Below are 20,801 nucleotides of genomic sequence, written 5' to 3' on the forward strand. Positions count from 1 at the left end.
CGCCGCTGTACAAGGCGTCACGCAACGTTATCTACCGAATATATACTCATTCATATAATACCGTAAATGAATGAAAATAGACATTATGTTGTGTAAAGAGGTAATGAGCGTTAGGCAGGGTGCCGAAGAAGTTAGTTGGGGAGTGAAAGATAAAAATGGGAGATTAATAGTGAAGAAGGGAGAAAAAGTCAGTAGATGGAGAGAACACTTTAAGGAATTGTTGAACATAGAGAATGAAAGTAATGCAAGCATAAGTGGCTAGGGAATGGCTGGGAGAAGGAGGAAAGTGAGAAGGCAGGAAGAAATCAGTAGGATGGAAGTTGTGGAAGCAATGAAGAATGTTAAAATGGGGAAAGCCCCAGGAATTGATGGAGCGTGTAGTGAAATGCTGAAGGATGGGGGAAAGATAGTAATAGAATGAATGTGGAAGATGTGCAGATTGGCCTGGGGAGAAGGTAGAGCCCCGGAGGATTGGAAGTCGGGTATTCCCCTGTACAAAGGAAAAGGGGACAAAGAAGTGTGTGGTAATCATAAGGGCATTTGCCTTCTTAGTGTAACAGGAAAAGTATATGATAGGATACGTATTGACAGAGTTAGGGAAATAACAGAGGAATTAATTGGAGAAGAACAGGGAGGTTTTAGGAAGGGAAGAGGTTGTGTAGACCAGATATTCATTCTTAGATCTTTAGTGGAAAAGATTCTAGAGAAGGGAAAGAAGTTGTATGCAGCCTTCATGGATTTGGAGAAAGTATATGACAGAGTGGATAGACAAGGACTGTGGAAAGTAGTAAGAATATATGGAGTAGATGAGAAGTTGTTGAAGGTCGTGAAGAGTATGTATGAGGGTGCTAAAGTTGCAGTGCGTGTGGATAGTGAACTGAGTGAATTTTCCTATTTCAAGGTTGGATTGAAACAAGGATGTGTCATGTCTCCATGGTTGTTCAGTCTGTATATGGATGGGGTTATAAAAGAGATACAATTTAGGGCAGTGGATGTTGGAGTGGCCCTAGTGAGAGAGGGCAGTGTTTGGAAACTCCCTGTACCGTTGTCTGCAGATGATACTGTGTTGTTAAGTGAAGACGAAGGAGAGCTGCAAGGCTTGGTGGATGAGTTTGGGAGAGTGTGTAAGAAACAGACTCTAAAGGTGAATGTAGGGAAGTGTGAAGTGATGGTCTTTTAGAGAAGTGAAATCAGTGAATGTGCAGTGAGGATGGATGGTAAGGAAATGGAGAGTGTGAGTGCACTTAAGTTCTTGGGTAGTGTGATGAGTAAGGACGGAAGTTTAGACTGTGAAGTGCTTGAAAGGGTGCAGCAGGGAAGAAAGGTTGCTGGTTCCTGGAAAGCAGTGATAAGAAATAGGGAAATGAGCATGGAAGTGAAAAAGCTACTACAAGACAGTATTGTGATACCAACCCTAACGTATGGAAGTGAAGCTTGGACCTTGTTGGAGGGACAGAAGTCAAATGTGAGAGCAGTGGAAATGAGTTATTTGAGAGGAATATGTGGAGTCACATGGAGAGACAGACTGACAAATGAGGAAGTGAAGGAGCGTTGTGGTGTCGATGTGGATGTTATAGAAAGCGTTAGGAGAAACACATTAAGGTGGTTTAGCCATGTGGAGAGGTTGGAGAGTGACAGACTGACAAGAAGAGTGTATGTGAGTGAAGTGGAGGGGGGGAGAGGGAGGGGCAGGCCAAGGATGAGATGAAGGGATGAAGTGGAGAGGTATATGAGAGAAGGGGATGTGAGCTGGGAGCAGGGCAGTGAAATGGCGGGGGACAGGGCGACATGGAGGAGATAAGTTTGTGGCCACCCCTTACGGGATTAAGGCGTCTGGCAATAGAAAGATAGATAGATAGCATTTCATTCTCCCTCTCCTACCTCATTCCCAGTCCAGCACTTGGCCAGGCCAGTTGTCTCTATGCCTGACTAGTGAGTGACTTCGTTGACCTCTGCTCATGCCTTCGCCCCATTGAGGGGGGCATCCAGCAGCAGATCAGAGCCGCCGGGAGCTATGAAAATCACTGGTGCTGTGATTTGGTTCAATGTGAAGTCTGGGTACGGGTTCATCAAGTGCCGGGATACTGGTGCTGATGTCTTCGTACACAGACTTGGGATCATTGCCCCAAATCCACGGCACTTCCGGCGCTCTCTCGGCGAGGGTGAGACGGTGGAGTTTCGTCTTCATCAGTCACCTAAGGGTCCTGAGGCTAGGGATGTCACTGGGCCGGGGGGTGTTGCTGTGCAGGGCTCTGCCCATGCATGGCGACGCCCCACGGCCCAGAGGCGACGGCCTAAGGGTCCTCGGTGTTCTGGGGAGATAAACACCATCGTTTCGATGTGTGTCACAGCAGCAGAGGCTTTTAATGGGGATGACAAAGTGGTTTTGCACATTCTCCTCCCTCAAATCTTTGAGGAGAATGGGCTGCCACGCCTTGCCAACCCTCGGAGGTTTCCCAGCAGTACATGTTCTGTCCCTCATCAGCAGTGTCGAACATGGCGGCCGCAGCCGCAGCCACAGCCACCTCTATCTTAGTCCCGCAATACACCGTGGAAACGGCTACACTTGAATGGTCCCCTCAACAGGGCGACTGGCTCTACGATCATCAGCCCGGCACCATCATTGGCTATGGACATGGAAATCATCACTACCACCGCTGAGGTCCACCCTCTGCCGTCAGCAGCCGAGGGGGAACGGGCTGCCTCTCCTGTCCCATCAGTCCATCTGGAAGTTAAGGGCCCTCCCTCCTTGGTTTCTCCATCCGCTGCTGAGAGTTTAGTGGGCCTCGTACCAGTTGCTTGGTCTTCTGCCTCTCCCTCTCTGCCTGGGGCTGCCCCAGATCCTCCATCTGTCAGCCCTCTGACCACCGCCTCGATCTCGCCACCTGGTCATGCTAGGCCCGCCATCGACCTTGGGCCCAAGTTCAAGCTCCCCTCTGCCGCCAAATTCAATTCTCGAGGAGAACCTTGTGACCATCGTCGACGAGGTTATAGAGAACTGGGAGCCGACCCATTGTTCCAACCTTCATTACTCGAGGAATCTGGAGCCTTACAACAACCTTGACCTGGAGTTTGCAGACTAGTCTTGAGTGGCTTACCTCGCTGATGTGCTCATCAGGTTGGCTTTAGGACGCTGCGGGCTTTGCTGCCAGCACACTCTTTGCCTCCTTCACAATTGCCTTCTCCTGGCTTTGCTGCCTCCTCGTTCGGTCTTTCGCCTGCCCTACTTGACTCTATTTGGAGAGTTTTTCTGCCCATCTTCTTTTTCCTGTTTTTTTTTTTCTGCTTTGTGATATTTTTATCCTGCTCATCTCTGACGGCCTCTTAGTTTGCCCATGTCCCACCATGTGTGGTCAAATATTTCACAGCAACAACAATCCTCTACCTCCCCTCCCTCCCCTCCCTCACTCCACCCCAGCACCATCACTCGTCCCCCCACCCACCTTCCCTTCTCTTTCTGGCGACTCCTTCTCAGCCTTACTCCACTGTGACTTGCCGTGCATTAATGAGCCAGCCTGAGGCACAGGGGTATCGGAAGATAGGTGATTTATGACCACGACTGTACTCTTGAAAAACATTGTGGCTTCTCTCTCTCTCTCTCTCTCTCTCTCTCTCTCTCTCTCTCTCTCTCTCTCTCTCTCATGATACCTCTGTCTCTGCTCATTATTTCTCACTCACTGTCCGTCCACTAATTGACTGTATGTTACTCACTGACTCTCTGACTGACTACTCTGTCCTTCACTAACTAATTCTTATTGTCTGACTCTCGCTTTGTCACTGACTCTCTCTGCCACTGTCCATCCACCGCAGACTGACTGATTGACAGACTCAGTGACTGTTCACTGACTGTCTGTTACTGATTCTGACTCACACTGACTGGCTCTCGCTCACAAACTGCCACTGGCTCACTAACTGACTCGGAGGCGGGACGGTCCGTATAAATACCCCCGGACTCCACCAGTGGAACATCACAGAGCACTCCAGAACCTAGGAGAGAACTTACGTTTTCTTATGCAATAATGCATATTTTACAGCCTAGGAGTGACTCACATTTTCTGATGCAGTAACGCATATCTGCAGTCTAGGAGCAAACTCAAATTTTGTCATGCAATAATGCATTTCAGTCAACAATACACAATAACAATAATGACAAGAAATTATTCCTATGGTAAGAGAGAAGGAAAATAAAACAGACATGTCGACATTAATTGAATGATCCTCACATCCCAAATATAAAGCATTAACCTAATCCTATGGCATAACACTTAATTTCTTGAATGTTCCTCACATCTCTAGAGACAAACCACTAACCTAATCCTATCAGCACAAGTCTGCCCCTCCCTCAAAACTGTGTTGTGGCCAACACAACCACCCAATACTACCAATCTACAGTGATAAGAAAAACTATCGTTACCCTTCAGAGCTATGCACTATGACACAACGACGAAGTGTTGTGGAATGACGGGACAGGAAAGTTTGTACCCCATACCCGTCAATGTCAGTTATGTGAGACAGATATTAGAATTTGTGCTAGAAGTAATAAAAACTAATTTGGTCATTTGTCCTCTGTGCATAGAGACAATACGCTTTATTATCCGGCACCGAATTCATTAAATAAAAATATAACTGAATGGTCTGAAGTCGGCAACACACATGCAGACGGGCAATGAGTATGTGCACCCATGCCAAACGTATGATAGTACTACAGCCGATACAAGCCAATTTAGTAAATTTCGGTGTAATAATGATATGTATTGCTTTCTACATGTAATAAATGTTGAGTAAAAGGAAAATAATAATACATATTCAGTCTCATTGCTTTAATATTTTGTATACCCACCCCTGCGTCCAAAACAGCCTCTAGACGTCTGAAGCATCCATCTGAAGCATTTAACCACCCATCTAAAGCAAACAAATGAACTCGTGCACCCCTGCTAGACTATCATTAAAAAAAAAAAAAAAAAAGTCATGCCTATAGATTTATTACCCTCCAAAATAATTTATTTGTTGTATTTTATAGATAATAAGTGTTGAATAGTAGGAAAATAATGAACTTGCCGAGTTTCATTTCCAATCCTCGGTGGAGCGCTCAGGGTAACGCAAACACGTCCTATATATTTCCCTCGCCATATGGCTGGCTCTTGCTCATTATTCCAATCTTGTAATGGGATTGTGATTTGGCAACACTAGATAGGGGAAGGGCGAAGAGCAAGGACCCGCCCACATAGCCCAGCTAACGTTCGTTTAGCATCGAGCATTCCTGGGGTAACGATACTTTTTCTTATGACTTTACATGTACAGTATACATAATGTTTCAGCCGTGTGGGTCATCACTGTCACCTTTGCCCTGCAGTCCAGAGCGCCCTCTGTTCCCAGATCATCTGCTGGGTAGTCCCTTCTAATTGAAGTGTCCTGAGGACTGAACAAGAAGACTGAATGCCTCTATGCCCATGACGAGAAAACCAAGATTGCAAGTGCTGTCAGTATTCCCATCATTGTCCTGGGTCCTCATTCATCTCTGGTGCCAAGCAGGTCTTCGGCTTTGCTCCAGGCGTACTTCCCAGGTCCACGGTATCATCACAAATGATTAACATGCCCGATTCTTGGCCTGGTTCTTTGTTCCCCTTTGATCCTGTAGGTCACGTTTGAGAAAGTCTGCCACCACATACATTCTTAAGGGCACTGAAGTTTGGGAGACTAACGCATCTTCTTCTGGGCGTTGTAGAGCCACACTCGTCTCCCATCTCGAAAATGATGTGGCTAGCTCTTGGGTCATACCCCCACTCCATAATCTCACTGGAGAACTTCAGCATCCCTTGAACTTGATAATGCACTTCATCCATTCTCTTCTCCAGAATTCTGGCAAACTCAGAGACTTCCTTTGGAAGACATTCCTTTGAGGTCCGTCCAGTTACTAGGTCTGATGGCAGCCGCACTTTATGCCCAAATACCATCTTTGCCGGAGAATATCCAGTAGCTCTATGGACTGCAGACATGCAGGCCTTCAGCAGAGCAGGCAGCTTATGCTCCCAGTCTGTGTACCTTTCTACACAATGCTTGGCCAGCTCCTGCCCCAGCATCCAGTTGAATCTTCCCACCATTCTATCTGACTGGAGATGCAGTGGTGTAGTCCTGATCTTCCTAATGCCAAGCAACTTGCAACACTCAGCAAAGACTGCAGACTTGAAATTCCTTCCCGTTCTAATTGGAACTCTTTTGGAACACAAAAATGGCAGAAAAACTGGCCTGCCAGCATCCTTGTGACAGTAGTGGCCTCCTGGTCTGGGATGGCATAAGCTGCAGGCCACTTGGTGATATAGTTCCTAATCACAAAGATATGTCTGTTCCCATCTGACATGAGAGGCAGAGATACCGCAATGTCCACTCCAACCCTTTCCATTGGAGATCCGGACTGGTACAGCTGCAGTGGAGTACATGGGTGCTTCTTGGGTCCCTTCTTTCCACAGCAGACATCACATGCCTGGCGCTACTCGTACACATCCTACCACATACCAACCCAGTAGAACCTTTGATGCAGGCAATTCAAGGTCATCTTTCCTCCCAGATGTCCACTGTTTATGCTGTTATGCACATCCTCCAAAACTAGTACAGACAACTTCTTTCGGCAGTACCATCAGCTAGTAGCTGTGAGGACCATCAGAAGTCATCCAACACTTGCATGTGCCCATTATCCAGACGCAGATGATCTCATTGAGCCCAATAAGCCTTGGTAGCAAGACTCACCATGGAGACCCTCTCCCATGCTGGGTGAACCGAACTTTGGCTCAGGAACTCCACAATTGGTTGCAGAACCTGATCCTCCAGCTGCCACATTCACATATCAATTGTAAGGTCTTCTGACTCCACTGACATATGGCAACATTCAAGCTACATTTTCTGTGGCTGCAATACAGACACTCTAGGGGGCATGGTCTCTGGCTCAAACCATCTACATTTCTGTGGATATCATCCAGGCTGGTGAACAGTCGTGTAGTTGTGCTGCTCCAGCTTTCCAGTCCACTGAGTTAGCTGTGATTCAGAATTCTTCAGAGACTTCAGCCACCTTAGAGTGGCATGGTCATTACAGATCATGAAGCTTGACCTGTACAAGTAAAGGTGTAAGTAGTCAAGGCTTCTCACTATTGCTAGAACTTCCTTCTGAGTAATACGGTAGATCCTTTCCACTCCATTGTGCTTTCTGCCATAGTAAGCCACCAATTTCTCAGTCCTGGGAGAGATCACCACCAACCCCAGCATCACTGGCATCACAATCCAAGATAAAAGGTCTGGGGGGATCCAGATATTTAAGCACTGGAGCACTGTTCAAAGGAGTCCTGTTAGTAGGAGTCCTCAGTTGTCTCACTCTGTGAAAACCTGATTCCCTTTTTCCTGATCCGGCGTAGTGGCACTGCATTGGTGGCAAAATTCATCAGAAACTGGCAATAGTAGGAGCACAAACCCAGTAAACTCCACAGCTCGCTTACACTGGCTATCACCGACAAATCCCTCACACAAGCTACCTCCTGAGGGTCAGTGTACACTCCTGACACACTCACCACGCGGCCAAGATACTGGACTCCCTTCTGGAACAAGTAACACTTCTTGTTGCTAAGCTTAAGGTGTGCACTTCTGAATCTATAGATGACATCATACAATCTCTCCTGTTCTTGCTCGAAGGTCTTGCCAAAAACATTCACATTATCCAGGGAGATCAGGGCTGTCTTCCAATGCAGTTTTCCAGTACCCTTTCCATCAGTCACTCAAAGGTGGTCGGAGCATTATACAACCCAAAGGGCAAAACCTTAAACGGCCAAATGAAAAAGCTGTCTTCTCTGTATATACATCTGCCATCTTGGCCTGGCTGTACCCAGCCTTCAGGTCTAGCATCGAGAACTGCTTCCCTCCAACCTGAGCATCAAGGGCGTTGTTCATCTTTGGTGGTGGGTAGGAGTCCTTAACAGTGACGTCGTTCAGGGCCTAGTGTCCAACATAATACCTCCAGGAACCACCCTACTTCTTCATCAGCACAATTGTAGATGGCTATGGACTGTTGGATCTTCCAAATTAGGCCCTGCCGGCATAGCTCTTCCATCATCTCCATCGCCAGGCAATAGGCTGGAGCCATCCTTCAAGGGGCTTGCCTTACTGGTCAATGATCACCCATGTTGATGTGGTGCTCCACCAGGTCGGTGCACCTGAGGTCCAGGTCTCCTGTGGAAAACACACTGATGTATGTCACCAAGAGTCTTTTCAGCTGCTCCATATGTGGCTTTTCCAGACACTAGGCACTTCTGGCAAACAGAACCTGCAACTTGTTGGGTAACTGTGTCTGTGGCTTAATCATAATCATCTTGCATGCATGGCTCGGTGGCTCCCAATCGACTTCTTGGCACAACTCCACAATGGTGCTCTAATGTATCTTCTTAGGACGAAGTGAAAAGTTGGCTACGATGATGGGTACTTCTTCTCCCATAGGGTCAACCAAGGTCGTACCCACCATCAGTCCCTCTTCTATCATGCCATGGCTCGTGTGCTCCACCAGACCCAGGGCAGTGTACAGCGTGCCATTGATCTTGCAAAGTAGCAGCATTTCTGACTCAGGGGGGATAGCTGTAGTCCAACTGGTCTTCACTAGTAGACTTCAATGCTTCACGGCCCTCAGGGGAACACTTCTTTGTTATAGTTGCATTTACATTGAATGGAAGTCAAGCAGGTAGTGGTGGGACACCACGTGGTCTAAGCTCAGGATGCAGGTGTTCTCAAAGTCAGTGGCTTACTTAGCCAGGATCTCTTTCTTCCCTCCCATCCATATCCTGACATCCACTGTTCCCCAAAGCACAGTGCAATGCCATGTGACTCCACACAGCCGCTGCAGAGTCTCTGGGAAGTTGCTGATGACTCACCACACCACATCCTTTCACACCAAAGCCTGTTTTTGGTCCTGGGTTGACAGCCACTGGGCACACTACTCCTTCAATCTCACCATCCACCTGACAACTGGCTGGAGTAGCTCGCTTGCACAAGGTCCCATGTGGGACACTCTTGTCATAGGATGGCTGCTCCCCCTTTGCACCAGGCATCCTAACTTTCTCTCTTGAGAGGCCTACTCCATCTTCTCTTGTCTTCCATTTATAGTTCTATTTCAAGTGTCCCTGTTGTGCACAAGCCAGACACTCTTCAGTCTCTTTGATTCTGCTGCCGTAATTTTTTTTTTTTTTTTTTTTTTTTTGTAGCAGCAGTTTTCCTTTTGGTACCGTCTTCTGACAGTGGAAGCAAGCTTATCCCTGCTCTTGACCGAACCTTTATGTGCCTTGAAGCTGGCACTGAAGTCAGTGTGGAAGCTTGGGTAGCTGGACCTGATAGGACTTAAACTCAAGGGCACTGGCCAGGGCTTCCTGAAAGCTCACTGGTTTGGCCTGTTTCACTTAAACCTTCAGCTGGGGAATGTCCAGGGCAGTGATGAATTGGTCCCGAAGCAGCACCATCAGGAAGTCAGAAATGGCTCCTGGGTAAGCTTTATGAGCCAAATTCTCAAGGTTCCGAGCCAGACCTTGTAAAGATTCCCCTCTCCTCTGGATGTGAGTCTGGAACCAGGACCTGAAAACATCCACCTGGTGTTTCATCCCACACCTCTACTCCAAGGTCTGTGCCAGCATACTGTAGTCACCCCGACACACAATAAGACTCCAGAGGCTTTTTCTTCACTTGTGCGTGCAAACCGCCTCAAGCGACACTGCTGTGACTCACCGGAACATATTCAGGAGCCTTGGAATTCAGCATCTCACTATCCCCCTCAGCACTCTGTCAGTGGCACCAAAGAGGTGTACTGGAAATTGACACTCAACAAAACACTGTTCAAGGACTTTGACCCTTTTACTCACTTCCTGTACTTCACTTCTCACTTTTTTCTCTGCTATACAGGAAACCTCTTCCCTCACGTCTCTTACCTGGTCACTTATTCTCTCTACCTCACTGTGCACCACCTCTTGCTGTTGCTTCAGTTTCCTGGTCACATCATGCAACTCCTCACACCACTTCTCATGATCCTCCTGAAACTCCTCATCACAAGCTCGGCCTCTCTCCTCAAATTCCTCAAGTACATTGTGAAGCTCCTGTCTCTGCTTACTTAGCTGTATCTCAAGTCTTACGTAGTGTTGTGCTTGAGCTTCTTTTTGTTCTTGTTGTGCTGTCAACACAGCAAGTATATCTTTCTTTTGTTTTTCCTGATCTGCTCTCAACACTATGCATATAACTTCCTTGGGCTCCTCTTGCTGTGCTTCTTGATATTTCTTTTGTTCTTCTGTTTCTTTTGTTCTTGCTCTGCTCTCAACACTGCGAGTATATCTGCCAAAGATATATCCGCCGTTTTTGCAGCCTGCCATGCATATCCACATCTCAAAAATATATCCCTACTCTTGATGCCAAATAATTACACCTTAGGAACTGTAGATACGCCGAGAATGCCGCGTAGACAAGATAGGACGTTATTCACAGGCCACTGAATGCTTCAGGGTTTTATTCCCTCCAGGCACAGCTGAGGTACATGTGTAAAACACTGTGGCTTTTTGTCTCTTTCATACTACCCCCGTCCTCACTCACTAGTACTCGCTCACTGTCCGTTCACTGAATGACTGGCACTCACTGACTCTTTGACTGACTACTCCGATACTCACTGAGTAACTCCAACTGTCTAATTCACTGTCACTGACTCTCTTGTCGCTGTCCATCCACCACTGACCAACTGACTGACTGGCTGACTCACCGACTGTTCACTGTCCATTATTGACTCTCACTGTCTGGCTAGCTCTTCCTCAGTAACTGCCACTGGCTCACTGTCTGACCCGAAGGCAGGACAGATCCCTTTAAATACCCCCTGACTCCACCACCAGAACATCCCAGAACACTCCAGAGGTTAGGAGAGAACTATGATTTTCCGCACGCAAGAATGCGCTTAAATCAACAATACATAATAACAATAATGGCAAGAGCAAATTCCTAAGGTAAGAGAGAAAGAAAATCAAACAAACGTATCGATTTGTCGATGATTTTAGAATGTTCCTCATATCTACAGATTTAAAAAGTTAATCTAATCCTACAAGCATATACATCATTTCTGGAATGATCCTAGTATCTCCAGATTTAAACCACTAACCTAATCCGGTTGGCACAGTATATATATATATATATATATATATATATATATATATATATATATATATATATATATATATATATATATATACAGTATATAGACAGAGAGAGAGAGAGAGAGAGAGAGAGAGAGAGAGAATGTGTGTGTGTGTGTGTGTGTGTGTGTGTGTGTGTGTGTGTGTGTGTGTGTGTAATAATTAGGCCCATCTTCTTGTGTACTGGTGTTTCATGACAACAACTAGAGTGGACAGGAGAATCTACTGGTATTTTTCGACTCACATTCGTCATAGTTTCTCACAACATTTACACCAGCTCGAAATCTGATTACATTATAATAAGATCTTACTTAGCTAACCTAGGACAATAAGAAAGGATTCTGTCTCTGTTCTTTAATCTCAATTCCCAGAAGCGCATTGGAATGATCGTCCGTCACCGTTATGTACTCACACTGCTGAAAGTCTTTGATGCAACTAATAAGGCAACCACTGGACGTCAGTGGTTGACCCAAATATTCTGCCAGCATAGCTGAGGGCCTGCCTTGTTCAAACATCTCTGCCCGTGGTGGGTTGGCTTTGGTTCATCATCTGCTCAAGGTCTTTCAATCACTTACATACCTCCATCCAACCAATACACTAAGTATCGCCTGATGACGTATCTGCATGACAGGTAGACTCACAGGACATAGGCTTTTTCGTCCCACTCCGCTATGTGTTACAGATGCCGTGACCTCTTAAATAAATGTACAGAGGAGTTTCACTGGCTATTGCAGTCCACGTTGATCAGTAGAATGAAGTGGCAATACCTTTGTTCCTTAGTCTATAAGCGTTTACCAAAGACTTTGACTGTAACGACACCATCAGACTGTAACGACACCATCAGACTGTAACGACACCATCAGACTGTAACGACACCATCAGACTGTAACGACACCATCAGGATGAAAACAAAAAAAGGATTGAATAATTTAGTCTTTGTCAACAGAACACAGACATAAAGCCCTGAAAACACCTCCAAAGTCAGACAATCCACCAGTTGATATTTATAAACATGTTGGCTTAAATATCCACCAGATAAAATTCATCACTATTACATCATGCATGCTTGATCGAGGGAGACTGGAGAAACATGTATGTACTGTGCGGAGGAGCGGTGGAAGAAACAATGTAAGATACCACTGAAACTACTGACGGAAATATATCAACTCAGAGTCTGAAAGAACTAGTAAGAGAACGTCCAATACGTTAAAGCACTAAAAAGATAAGGCTCAGGGGAGAGAGAGAGAGAGAGAGAGAGAGAGAGAGAGAGAGAGACTGATTACATTCCCTTTGTTTATTGTGCAAGAAATTGGAACAAGTCTCTACGAGACGAGCTCTAGCCATGAAGCTTAACGATAGGCTGAGTCACGGTATCCATTATGTTAATAATGACTTGCTTCTTTTTGTATGTGTCCAGCTCTGAGCATAGGCTTTACAGCCTGTTCCCAACCCCCAGTAGTCCTCCATATAGCCTACCTTCACATATCACCATATAGTAATAACTTCAAGTTATATTCTTGTAGTTTAAAAACTAAAACGGTGTATGCATATACCTACAGGGATTTGCGAGTTTCCCACAACTGTATACGACATGGGCAAAATCCGAAATCATATTCCAGCTGCTATGATCAGGACAGTCGTTACAAGACTATACACCTCGGAGTACTATCACCAAAGATTAATTATAGGCTTGGGAAGTTGGCGACAGGGTTGCCTGAACTGCACACACACTACTATGGGTTGGATATCGTTATTTTCCCTTCAGGTTAGATGGAAACTCAACGGCTGAATACTTAAAAACAATTTCATCTCTATGCTTTTCCTTCCCTTCAAATGGCTTTTCTTTTCCTTTGGTATGCTTAAAGATTTCCTTGGAAGGGAAGGAAATATTTCAGATTGGTTGCTCTGTTGAGCTCAAAAGACCCAGCATACTGGAATTTGGTATGGTGGTGGGTTAGATTTATAAACTCATGCTTCAAGTTACGCATCGCTTGTGCTGGATCATGAAAAGTCAACACATTTAAGATGTGGGAGGTCGCCACCACATCCATACTGTCGGTTTGTACTCAGCCTCTATGGCTGAGTTCTGGCCAACATCACAACGGTTTCATTCCTCAGAACATAATACTTTGAATATAAATAATATTGGAGGAATATCACTAGCCTTAATATTGTTTTCCGTAATATAAGAATTGCATGTTTATCGTCCGTCTCATATACACCGTGGAGGCACTCCTTTTTTTTTTTTTGTTTCCCCTCAGCTGGATGACACCAGCCGAACCACTTGTATGACCTTGATGGCAAAATACCATGCAATTTTTTTTTTCCATTTGACCTTGACCTCATGTAGAAGATTTGGCAGTGTCAGATCATTATAAAATCGGATGAATCTTGGAGGTTGTGTGTGACTTTACCATGCGTCAGTACGTAGTCTGCTCTGTATACACCTGACTAAACATCTTATCTGACATGGGTAATACTTTTAAAGATACAGATATCTCAAACATTATTATATCTCCATATAGTGTATTAATAAAATTATGTACCCCCTCCACAATATGTCTACCCCCGATGTATATATGTCCCCCCCCCCCAATGCATACATGCCCCCACTAAAACTGCTGACCTAGCACGCTTTTCCAGGACCTGAAGCCTGGGAAGAAGGCGTTATTGCATCAGTTCTTAGCAGGCAGCCAAGACGGGCAGACTATTTTACTGTGAGCTCGTAATAAACTCCTTATCTAGCTGTTTGTACACTGAGTTTTTATCACCAAAGTATTGCAAGTTACATTTGGTAGCAGCGGTGTTTCGAACCATCAGATTCTGACCGCCGCCACTGATTTTTAGTGACATCACAAGATACCCGACATCTCGCATCTCCCAGCCTCGCCCCTCCTCAGTGCCTTTAGTGGTGTAATACCTGGCTGTGCTTTCCGAGTGTACAATTTTTCTCACCAGTGCTCACCTCTCAAACAACCCCACCCATACGCCTTGTTCCTGACCGCACGTGTCACCGTCGCCGACCTACGCACCTGTTGCACCTGTTCCCAGCACCTGTTCCGAAATCCTCATAACTCCTGCCCCCACGGTGCCACTGATCACTGTCTGCCCACTGCCTGCCCACCATCATTCTCTGCATTTGCAACTCAACAGCTCTACACCTGCCTTGAACCAACATCTGCCCTCACAACCTACCACCGGCCCCATCACCGCCACGCCCTGCCGTCACCTGCATCTGGTCTGCATTACGGAGCCTCCTAAGACCGCCACTCCCTGCCGGTGATTCATCGCGGCGTCTCTTCTCCTCTCCGCCCAGCTGTCTCTCCACCGCCGCCCCGCCTCACCCCGCCTCGCCCCACCCAGCCCCGCCCCACCCCAGCCCAGCTACGCCCAGCCACCCCTGCACGTCATACATCTCGACACTCCCGTCTCTACTGTGTAACTATAGTATATCTTTCCTTTCTATAGAGATTATCCTCGATTTTCTCTACAGATTGGATATTGTAAATATTCCATCTCATTTCCATTACCCCGTTTTCATCTTCACCAACGTTATTTATACTCCAGCTCATCCTTCGCCTTTTATTTAAACCATCCATCCCCGCACCTTCATTCATTTTCACGCCTACTCGTGTATTCCATTCTCTCATTGTTAATTATACATTTCCACCTACGTATCCATCTTCATCCTTTCATCTTCCATTGCCGCATTAAATGTCATACTTTCCACGTCAACCGCTTAACACCAGCCCTCTCGACCCGGAAACATCACATGACCATACCCCGTCTGCCGACTCTAACACAATCACTCATTTACGAAGTGGCAAAGAGTACCACCGCCCTGTACCTGAGACTCCCGTTTCACTTCCCGCAGAATCACTTACTACCCATCCTACACTTGTAAATCCAGATACCTCCTCCTCTACTCCTGCCTCTACACTCCCTTCTTCTTCCTCTACTCCTTCCCCTGTCGTTCCCTCTCCTGCCTCCCTTCATACCCCGTCTTGCTCGCCGTTAACTGCCACTACCTTCTCTCTCTCCCACACCTCTCCAGCCGCCACTTCTGCACTTCCAGCCATGGCCAACCATCCACAGTCTATCTATCTCGACGATGCCAATCGTCCCAAATTTACCGGCCAGGACCCAACTTGGTCTGTCTATGATTTCCTCAGAGAAGTCGAAACAGAAATACACAATAGACAAATCGCCGATGAATCGCTCAAAGTAGCCTACCTCATGGGTCACTTGCACCACGGCAAATCGGACATCGGATCTGCAATCCGTGCAGGACATTTCGATAGCATTCGTACCTTTGCTGATTTTCGTATGGAACTCATCAGCCTTTGTTGCCAGCATTCAAATACCGCGTCTCTCATGGGATTCATTAATCTCCTAAACCAACTAGATGAGGACTTGCGCATCCCAGCGCAATATGCCAAGCTCCGCGAAGCTGCCGCCGCCATGAAAGCAACTAGTAGCGAGATGCTCCAGTTACTGGTAGGCACGAAATGGTTAGAAGACAAGAATGGCATTCCAATGCTTTCACTCACCAACTTTGCTGACTTAATTGATTACCTGAGATTCCTTCACTGGCTTACTCCTAAACAGCGAGAGCTAGCCTTGGAAATCGGTTTCAATCCAGGAGATAAAATTATTCAGGTCGCTAAAGCCATTCATGAAAGAACCGGTTCGAACTACACGCATCAGGGCACCACCCAACCCTTGGCCTCCTCAGTCAATCACACCTTCACTATCCTAAACCAATCTCCCTCCCATCCCACCACACACGGCAGACCTGCCTCACATCGTTCTCCTACCGCAGGTCGTGATCAATCTAGCGCCCGACAGAACAGACAATCTTCGATTCTTTGCTGGTACTGTGGTCATCCTGGACATCGAGCATCCAGTTGCGACCGTACATACAGACGTCCTCACTCCCAAACCAGACAGCATACTCCTTCCCGCTCACGTCGTCCACACTGCAAATACCACAAATCAAGAAGCACGACTCACACCACTGAGGAATGTCATTACCTCAACCGCCAACAGTCGGGGGAAGCGCCGCGCCCGTATCGGACCAATATCACGTAGAACCAGACACCCAACTCCCCATCCGCCATGTATGTCCTATAACATCCTCGGGTTTAGTCATTCTCGGAAGCAGTCATGACATATCAATGTCATTCTTCTTGGACACAGGATCTATAGTAAATCTCATCTCCGAAAATTCCTTACAAATTATTCATCGACATCACAACCACGTCAGTTTCCTAGAACCACCAGACATTCGTCTATGTGGTGTCGAAGGCTCAGAGTTTAAGGTTAAGGGAAGAGTCACCCTTGAAGTCAAACTCCACAGAGATTTGCCCCCTATCCCCATTGAATTTCATGTCACTAATGACTTGCAGTATCCCGCAGATGCCCTTATTGGTTTCTCCACCATGGCACAACACTCCATTGCATTATTACCTGCTTGTGGTAGTATAGACATTTCTGGATTCCCGGTTTACACTATGGAATGTCCCCATCCTGTTCTTCCGATCAAATCAGTCCTTCAATTACCTCTGTCCCTATCACTACCAAAAAGTCCAACCCAGCCCAAACCACCACTATTATCATCTGAGGATACAGAGATCATTCCTTTACTGACTGAGAGCAAGGACATAAATTCCTCAATGTCTCCTGATACATCATCTCAGCCCTCGAACATGGCTCTTACCTCCTCTCCCGACAACACTATCGCTGACTCAGACATGTCTCAGTTGCCTACCTCACACAGTGTGAATGATCTTCTCCAACACGCAGAGACGAAACGTGCAGTAACGAATACGTGCTCAATTTTGTTACCGCATGAGTTCACCAAAGTCTCTGTTTGTGTTGCCGGTGTGAAAGAAGGAGTGGATGTACTAACACTACCTGAGACGTGTTGTGTGAATGGCTTGACTTATGAGTCAGCGTGGTGTACAGTCTTAGAGGACAGTTTATGCTACCTGTACTTGCTCAATGTCACAAATGCTCCACTAAAACTTAAAAGTGGTGTAAAGATTGGAGACTTCCTAGTATACCCAGCGGCCGTAAAGGTGTGCCAGGATTCCTCAATTCCTACTATTCAGACTGATGATAGTACGCCAATCGGTGTATGTACTATTAACTCTACGGGATCTGCGCCGACATATTCACTCGATATGCTCTCACATCTCAATTGCACAGATTTCCCAGAAAATATGCCTCAACTCCTCGACCTTCTGACCTCGTACAGAAACGTGGTTGCCTTACCCGGTGAACCAATGGGTAGAAGAGACCTTGTCAAACATATGATTGAACTACTACCAGGAACTCAGCCGATTTACATACCAGCGTATCGATTTCCTCACAGCCAGAGAAAGCAGACAGATCAAATGGTACAGAACGTGTTAGACCAAGACATTATTGAACCCTCTGTCAGTCCATGGAATAGCCCACTTTTCTTAGTACCAAAGAAGGACGGCAACTTTAGACCAGTAGTTGACTATCGTAAGGTCAATTCTGTCACCGTTCCAGACCGTTTCCCGTTACCCATCCTCACTGATTTGCTAGAATCCCTTGGTGACAATAACGTAGTCTTTTCATCTTTAGACCTCCTCAGCAGGTACTGGCAGGTCGAAATGGAAGAATCCTCTCGCCCAGTTACAGCCTTTAGCACCCCTTCCGGACATTTTCAGTTTAAGAGACTCCCTCTTGGTCTGAGAAATGCTCCTTCCGTGTTCATGAGACTTATCCATTCAGTCTTCAGCGGTATGATGGGACACTCTCTTTTTGCTTACCTAGATGATATCATTGTTGTGAGTAAATCCATCCCTGATCATTTTACCAAACTCCAGCAAGTCTTTGAACGCCTCCAGCTCGCAGGCCTGAAAATCAATCTCAGTAAATGTGACTTCCTGCGAAAGAAAATCAAATTCCTAGGCCATGTCTTAGATGCACAAGGCATTCATACTAATGAGGATAAAACAAAGGCGATTATTAACTTCCCAGAACTTACCACTACCGAAGCTGTACGAAGTTTCTTGGGCCTCAGTGGCTATTATCGTCGATTCATACGGGATTATGCAAAGATCGCCGCTCCTCTGACCCACTTACTCAAGTAGAATGTGCCCTTTGTTTGGACTAACGACCAGTCACAGGCCTTCCAAAAGCTAAAGACAGCTCTTGTAAATGCCCCTGTTCTAGCATTCCCTGATTATACCACACCCTTCCTTCTCTACACAGACACCTCAGGCACTGGACTTGGTGCCCTCGATGAAGCATCAAGGAAGCGCGTAATAGCGTATGCTAGTCGCACCCTTACAACCGCTGAACATAACTACAGTGTCACAGATCTCGAAGTGCTAGCGGTAGTCTGGTCCTTGAAACATTTCAGAGATATAGTCTATGGTTATCCAGTGCATATCCAAACAGACCACCTTCCACTATGTGATTTGTTCAAGAATCGCAACCTAACAGGTAGGCTAGCTAGATGGTCTGTCATCATCCAGGACTTTAATCCCACTTTTCAATATGTACCAGGCAAGTTGAATGTAGTTGCAGACGCACTTTCACGTCACGTAGCAGCAGCTATAACATCACTGCAGCCCGAAGTAACTGAAAACACTACACTAACGTCGGAAGTTGTTCGAAACTTTCAGCACCACGACCCCATGTGGTCCAAAGTCATTTATTTCCTAGAATCTGGCGATGCCTCGACCTTACCTACTCTGCCAGTACCACTAGATGAGTTCATGCTAGATGATGATTTCTTGTACAGGAAAACACTGCTAACAGGCAAAGATATTCCCAATCGCAAAGTACGCCAACTTGTTGTCCCCACTGCCCTGATACCAAAGGTTCTTCATATTGTTCATAATACTCCTCAAGCTTCCCATCCAAGTAAAGACTGATGCTTGCGCCAAGCACGTCTCAAATACTATTGGCCAACCATGCGCCGCGATATCAATGCCCACTGTACTCTTGCCTCTCCTGCCACCGCCAAAGGATCAACTGGCTTAGTAGCACCTCTCTTACAATACCCAATCCCGTCACGACCATGGGAAACTGTCTCAATCGATCTCTTAAAAATACCTCTCACAGAATCTGGCGCTGAGTACTTGTTCGTAGCGGTCAACCACTTCTCCCGCTATTGTGTCCTCGTACCCCTCTCCGACAAGACCGCGAAGAGCGTTGCACGTGCCCTTGTAGATCACGTAATTTGCCCGTTCAGTACCCCTCATACCATTCTTACTGACAATGGTACAGAGTTCAACAATAGCCTTCTAGATGAGATCTGTTGCCGCTTTCATATCAGTAAGTGCAATGTCGTGCCTAACCATCCGGCTTTCAATGGCCTTGTAGAACGCCACAACCGAAAAATCTTAGAGTGCCTCAGACATCTAGGCTCCCATAGTTCGTCCTGGGATGACTGGATTCCCCAAGTGGCGTCCTCCATCAATAGCTCCATCAATGCATCCATTGCTGAATCTCCCTTCTTCGTCCTCTTTGGTTTTGACAAGGACCTCCCATACTCTCTCTTATCCTCAAAGCCAGAACCCAAATACAACATGGATGATTATGTTAAACTAAAATTGGCCAACTTCCAGACAATCCACCAGTATGTCCAATCCACTTTGGCTTCCTCTCAGGAGGACATGCTGCAGCGCCAGCATAAGTCCGCGTCTCCTATCACTATCAGTGTAGGCGATCTTGTCTTTGCTCATTCCCATACGCGTTCCCCCAAGTTGGATGACAAATTTACAGGGCCCCACCGCGTCCTCACTCAACAAGGCAACAAATTTCACCTCCAGGACCTGTCCACTAAGGACACCAGATGGGTCCACGTCGATGACTTAAAGCGAGCACCCCGTGGCCTCGTGTTGGAAGAGTCACTTACACAACCTCCTGCCCCCTCTTCCCCTCCTCACATCCCTCAGTCTACCTTGTCTCCACCTATCCCTCAGTCTCCTTCCTCTCCATCTCCATCTGCTCATTCATCAACCAATCATTATCGGTCCAAACTGCGCTCTGCCCGTCAACCTCTTCACGACCTCCCCCATTAACTCTACCCTGATTTTCTAGGTACGATGTTAGCGATCTCCCTGCTGGCAGTGCTGACCCTCCTGGGGTCTGGGTCAGGTCAGGACAATGGTGGAGTACGTCCCGGGGCCTTGGTGGGCTCGGGAGGCGAGGTAATGCTTATCGAAGACATAGCCTCCTTGCGCTACGATCTTGCGCCCCTGGCCGACGTAGCCATTGCCCTACCTGCCTACGCGCACCAGCTCCACGGAATCAGGAACCATCTCACGGCCCTCATGGGGACACACAACCCGAATGAGTATCTCTATAACCTTTTCCTCCCACTCTCCTGGCAATTGCAATACATAAGTAACAGATTCACTGAGCTCAATGACATTTTCCATTCCGACACCCGCTGGTCGTTCTCGTGTGAAACGAGGTCTCTTCGACTTCGGCGGTGAGATTCTGAGTGGCTTGTTTGGCGTTGCTACGGCCCGTGACATTTCTGGCTTCAAATCTGATCCCACTCATTTAGCTTCAGCCCTAGAATCACAACGCCGAGTCATTAAAATCCAACACACTATGTTACAG

The 20,801-nt window shown here is 46.6% G+C and overlaps 1 protein-coding gene across 1 annotated transcript in view; it reads right to left on the reverse strand.

Moving 5' to 3' along the window:
- Positions 1–10,507: 10,507 nt before the first annotated feature.
- LOC145415396 (prolyl 4-hydroxylase subunit alpha-2-like) overlaps positions 10,508–20,801 on the reverse strand; it is a 77,627-nt gene continuing 67,333 nt past the window's right edge. Inside the window, exon 6 of the mRNA XM_080284680.1 lies at positions 10,508–10,534. Within this exon, the coding sequence (XP_080140806.1) occupies positions 10,508–10,534 (27 nt within the window). The remainder of the gene's footprint in view (positions 10,535–20,801) is intronic.

The sequence above is a fragment of the Coenobita brevimanus genome, chromosome 102 (genome assembly GCF_032717465.1).
Source record: "Coenobita brevimanus isolate Jiangsu-jjx chromosome 102, ASM3271746v2, whole genome shotgun sequence".
NCBI classification, from domain to species: Eukaryota; Metazoa; Arthropoda; class Malacostraca; order Decapoda; family Coenobitidae; genus Coenobita; species Coenobita brevimanus.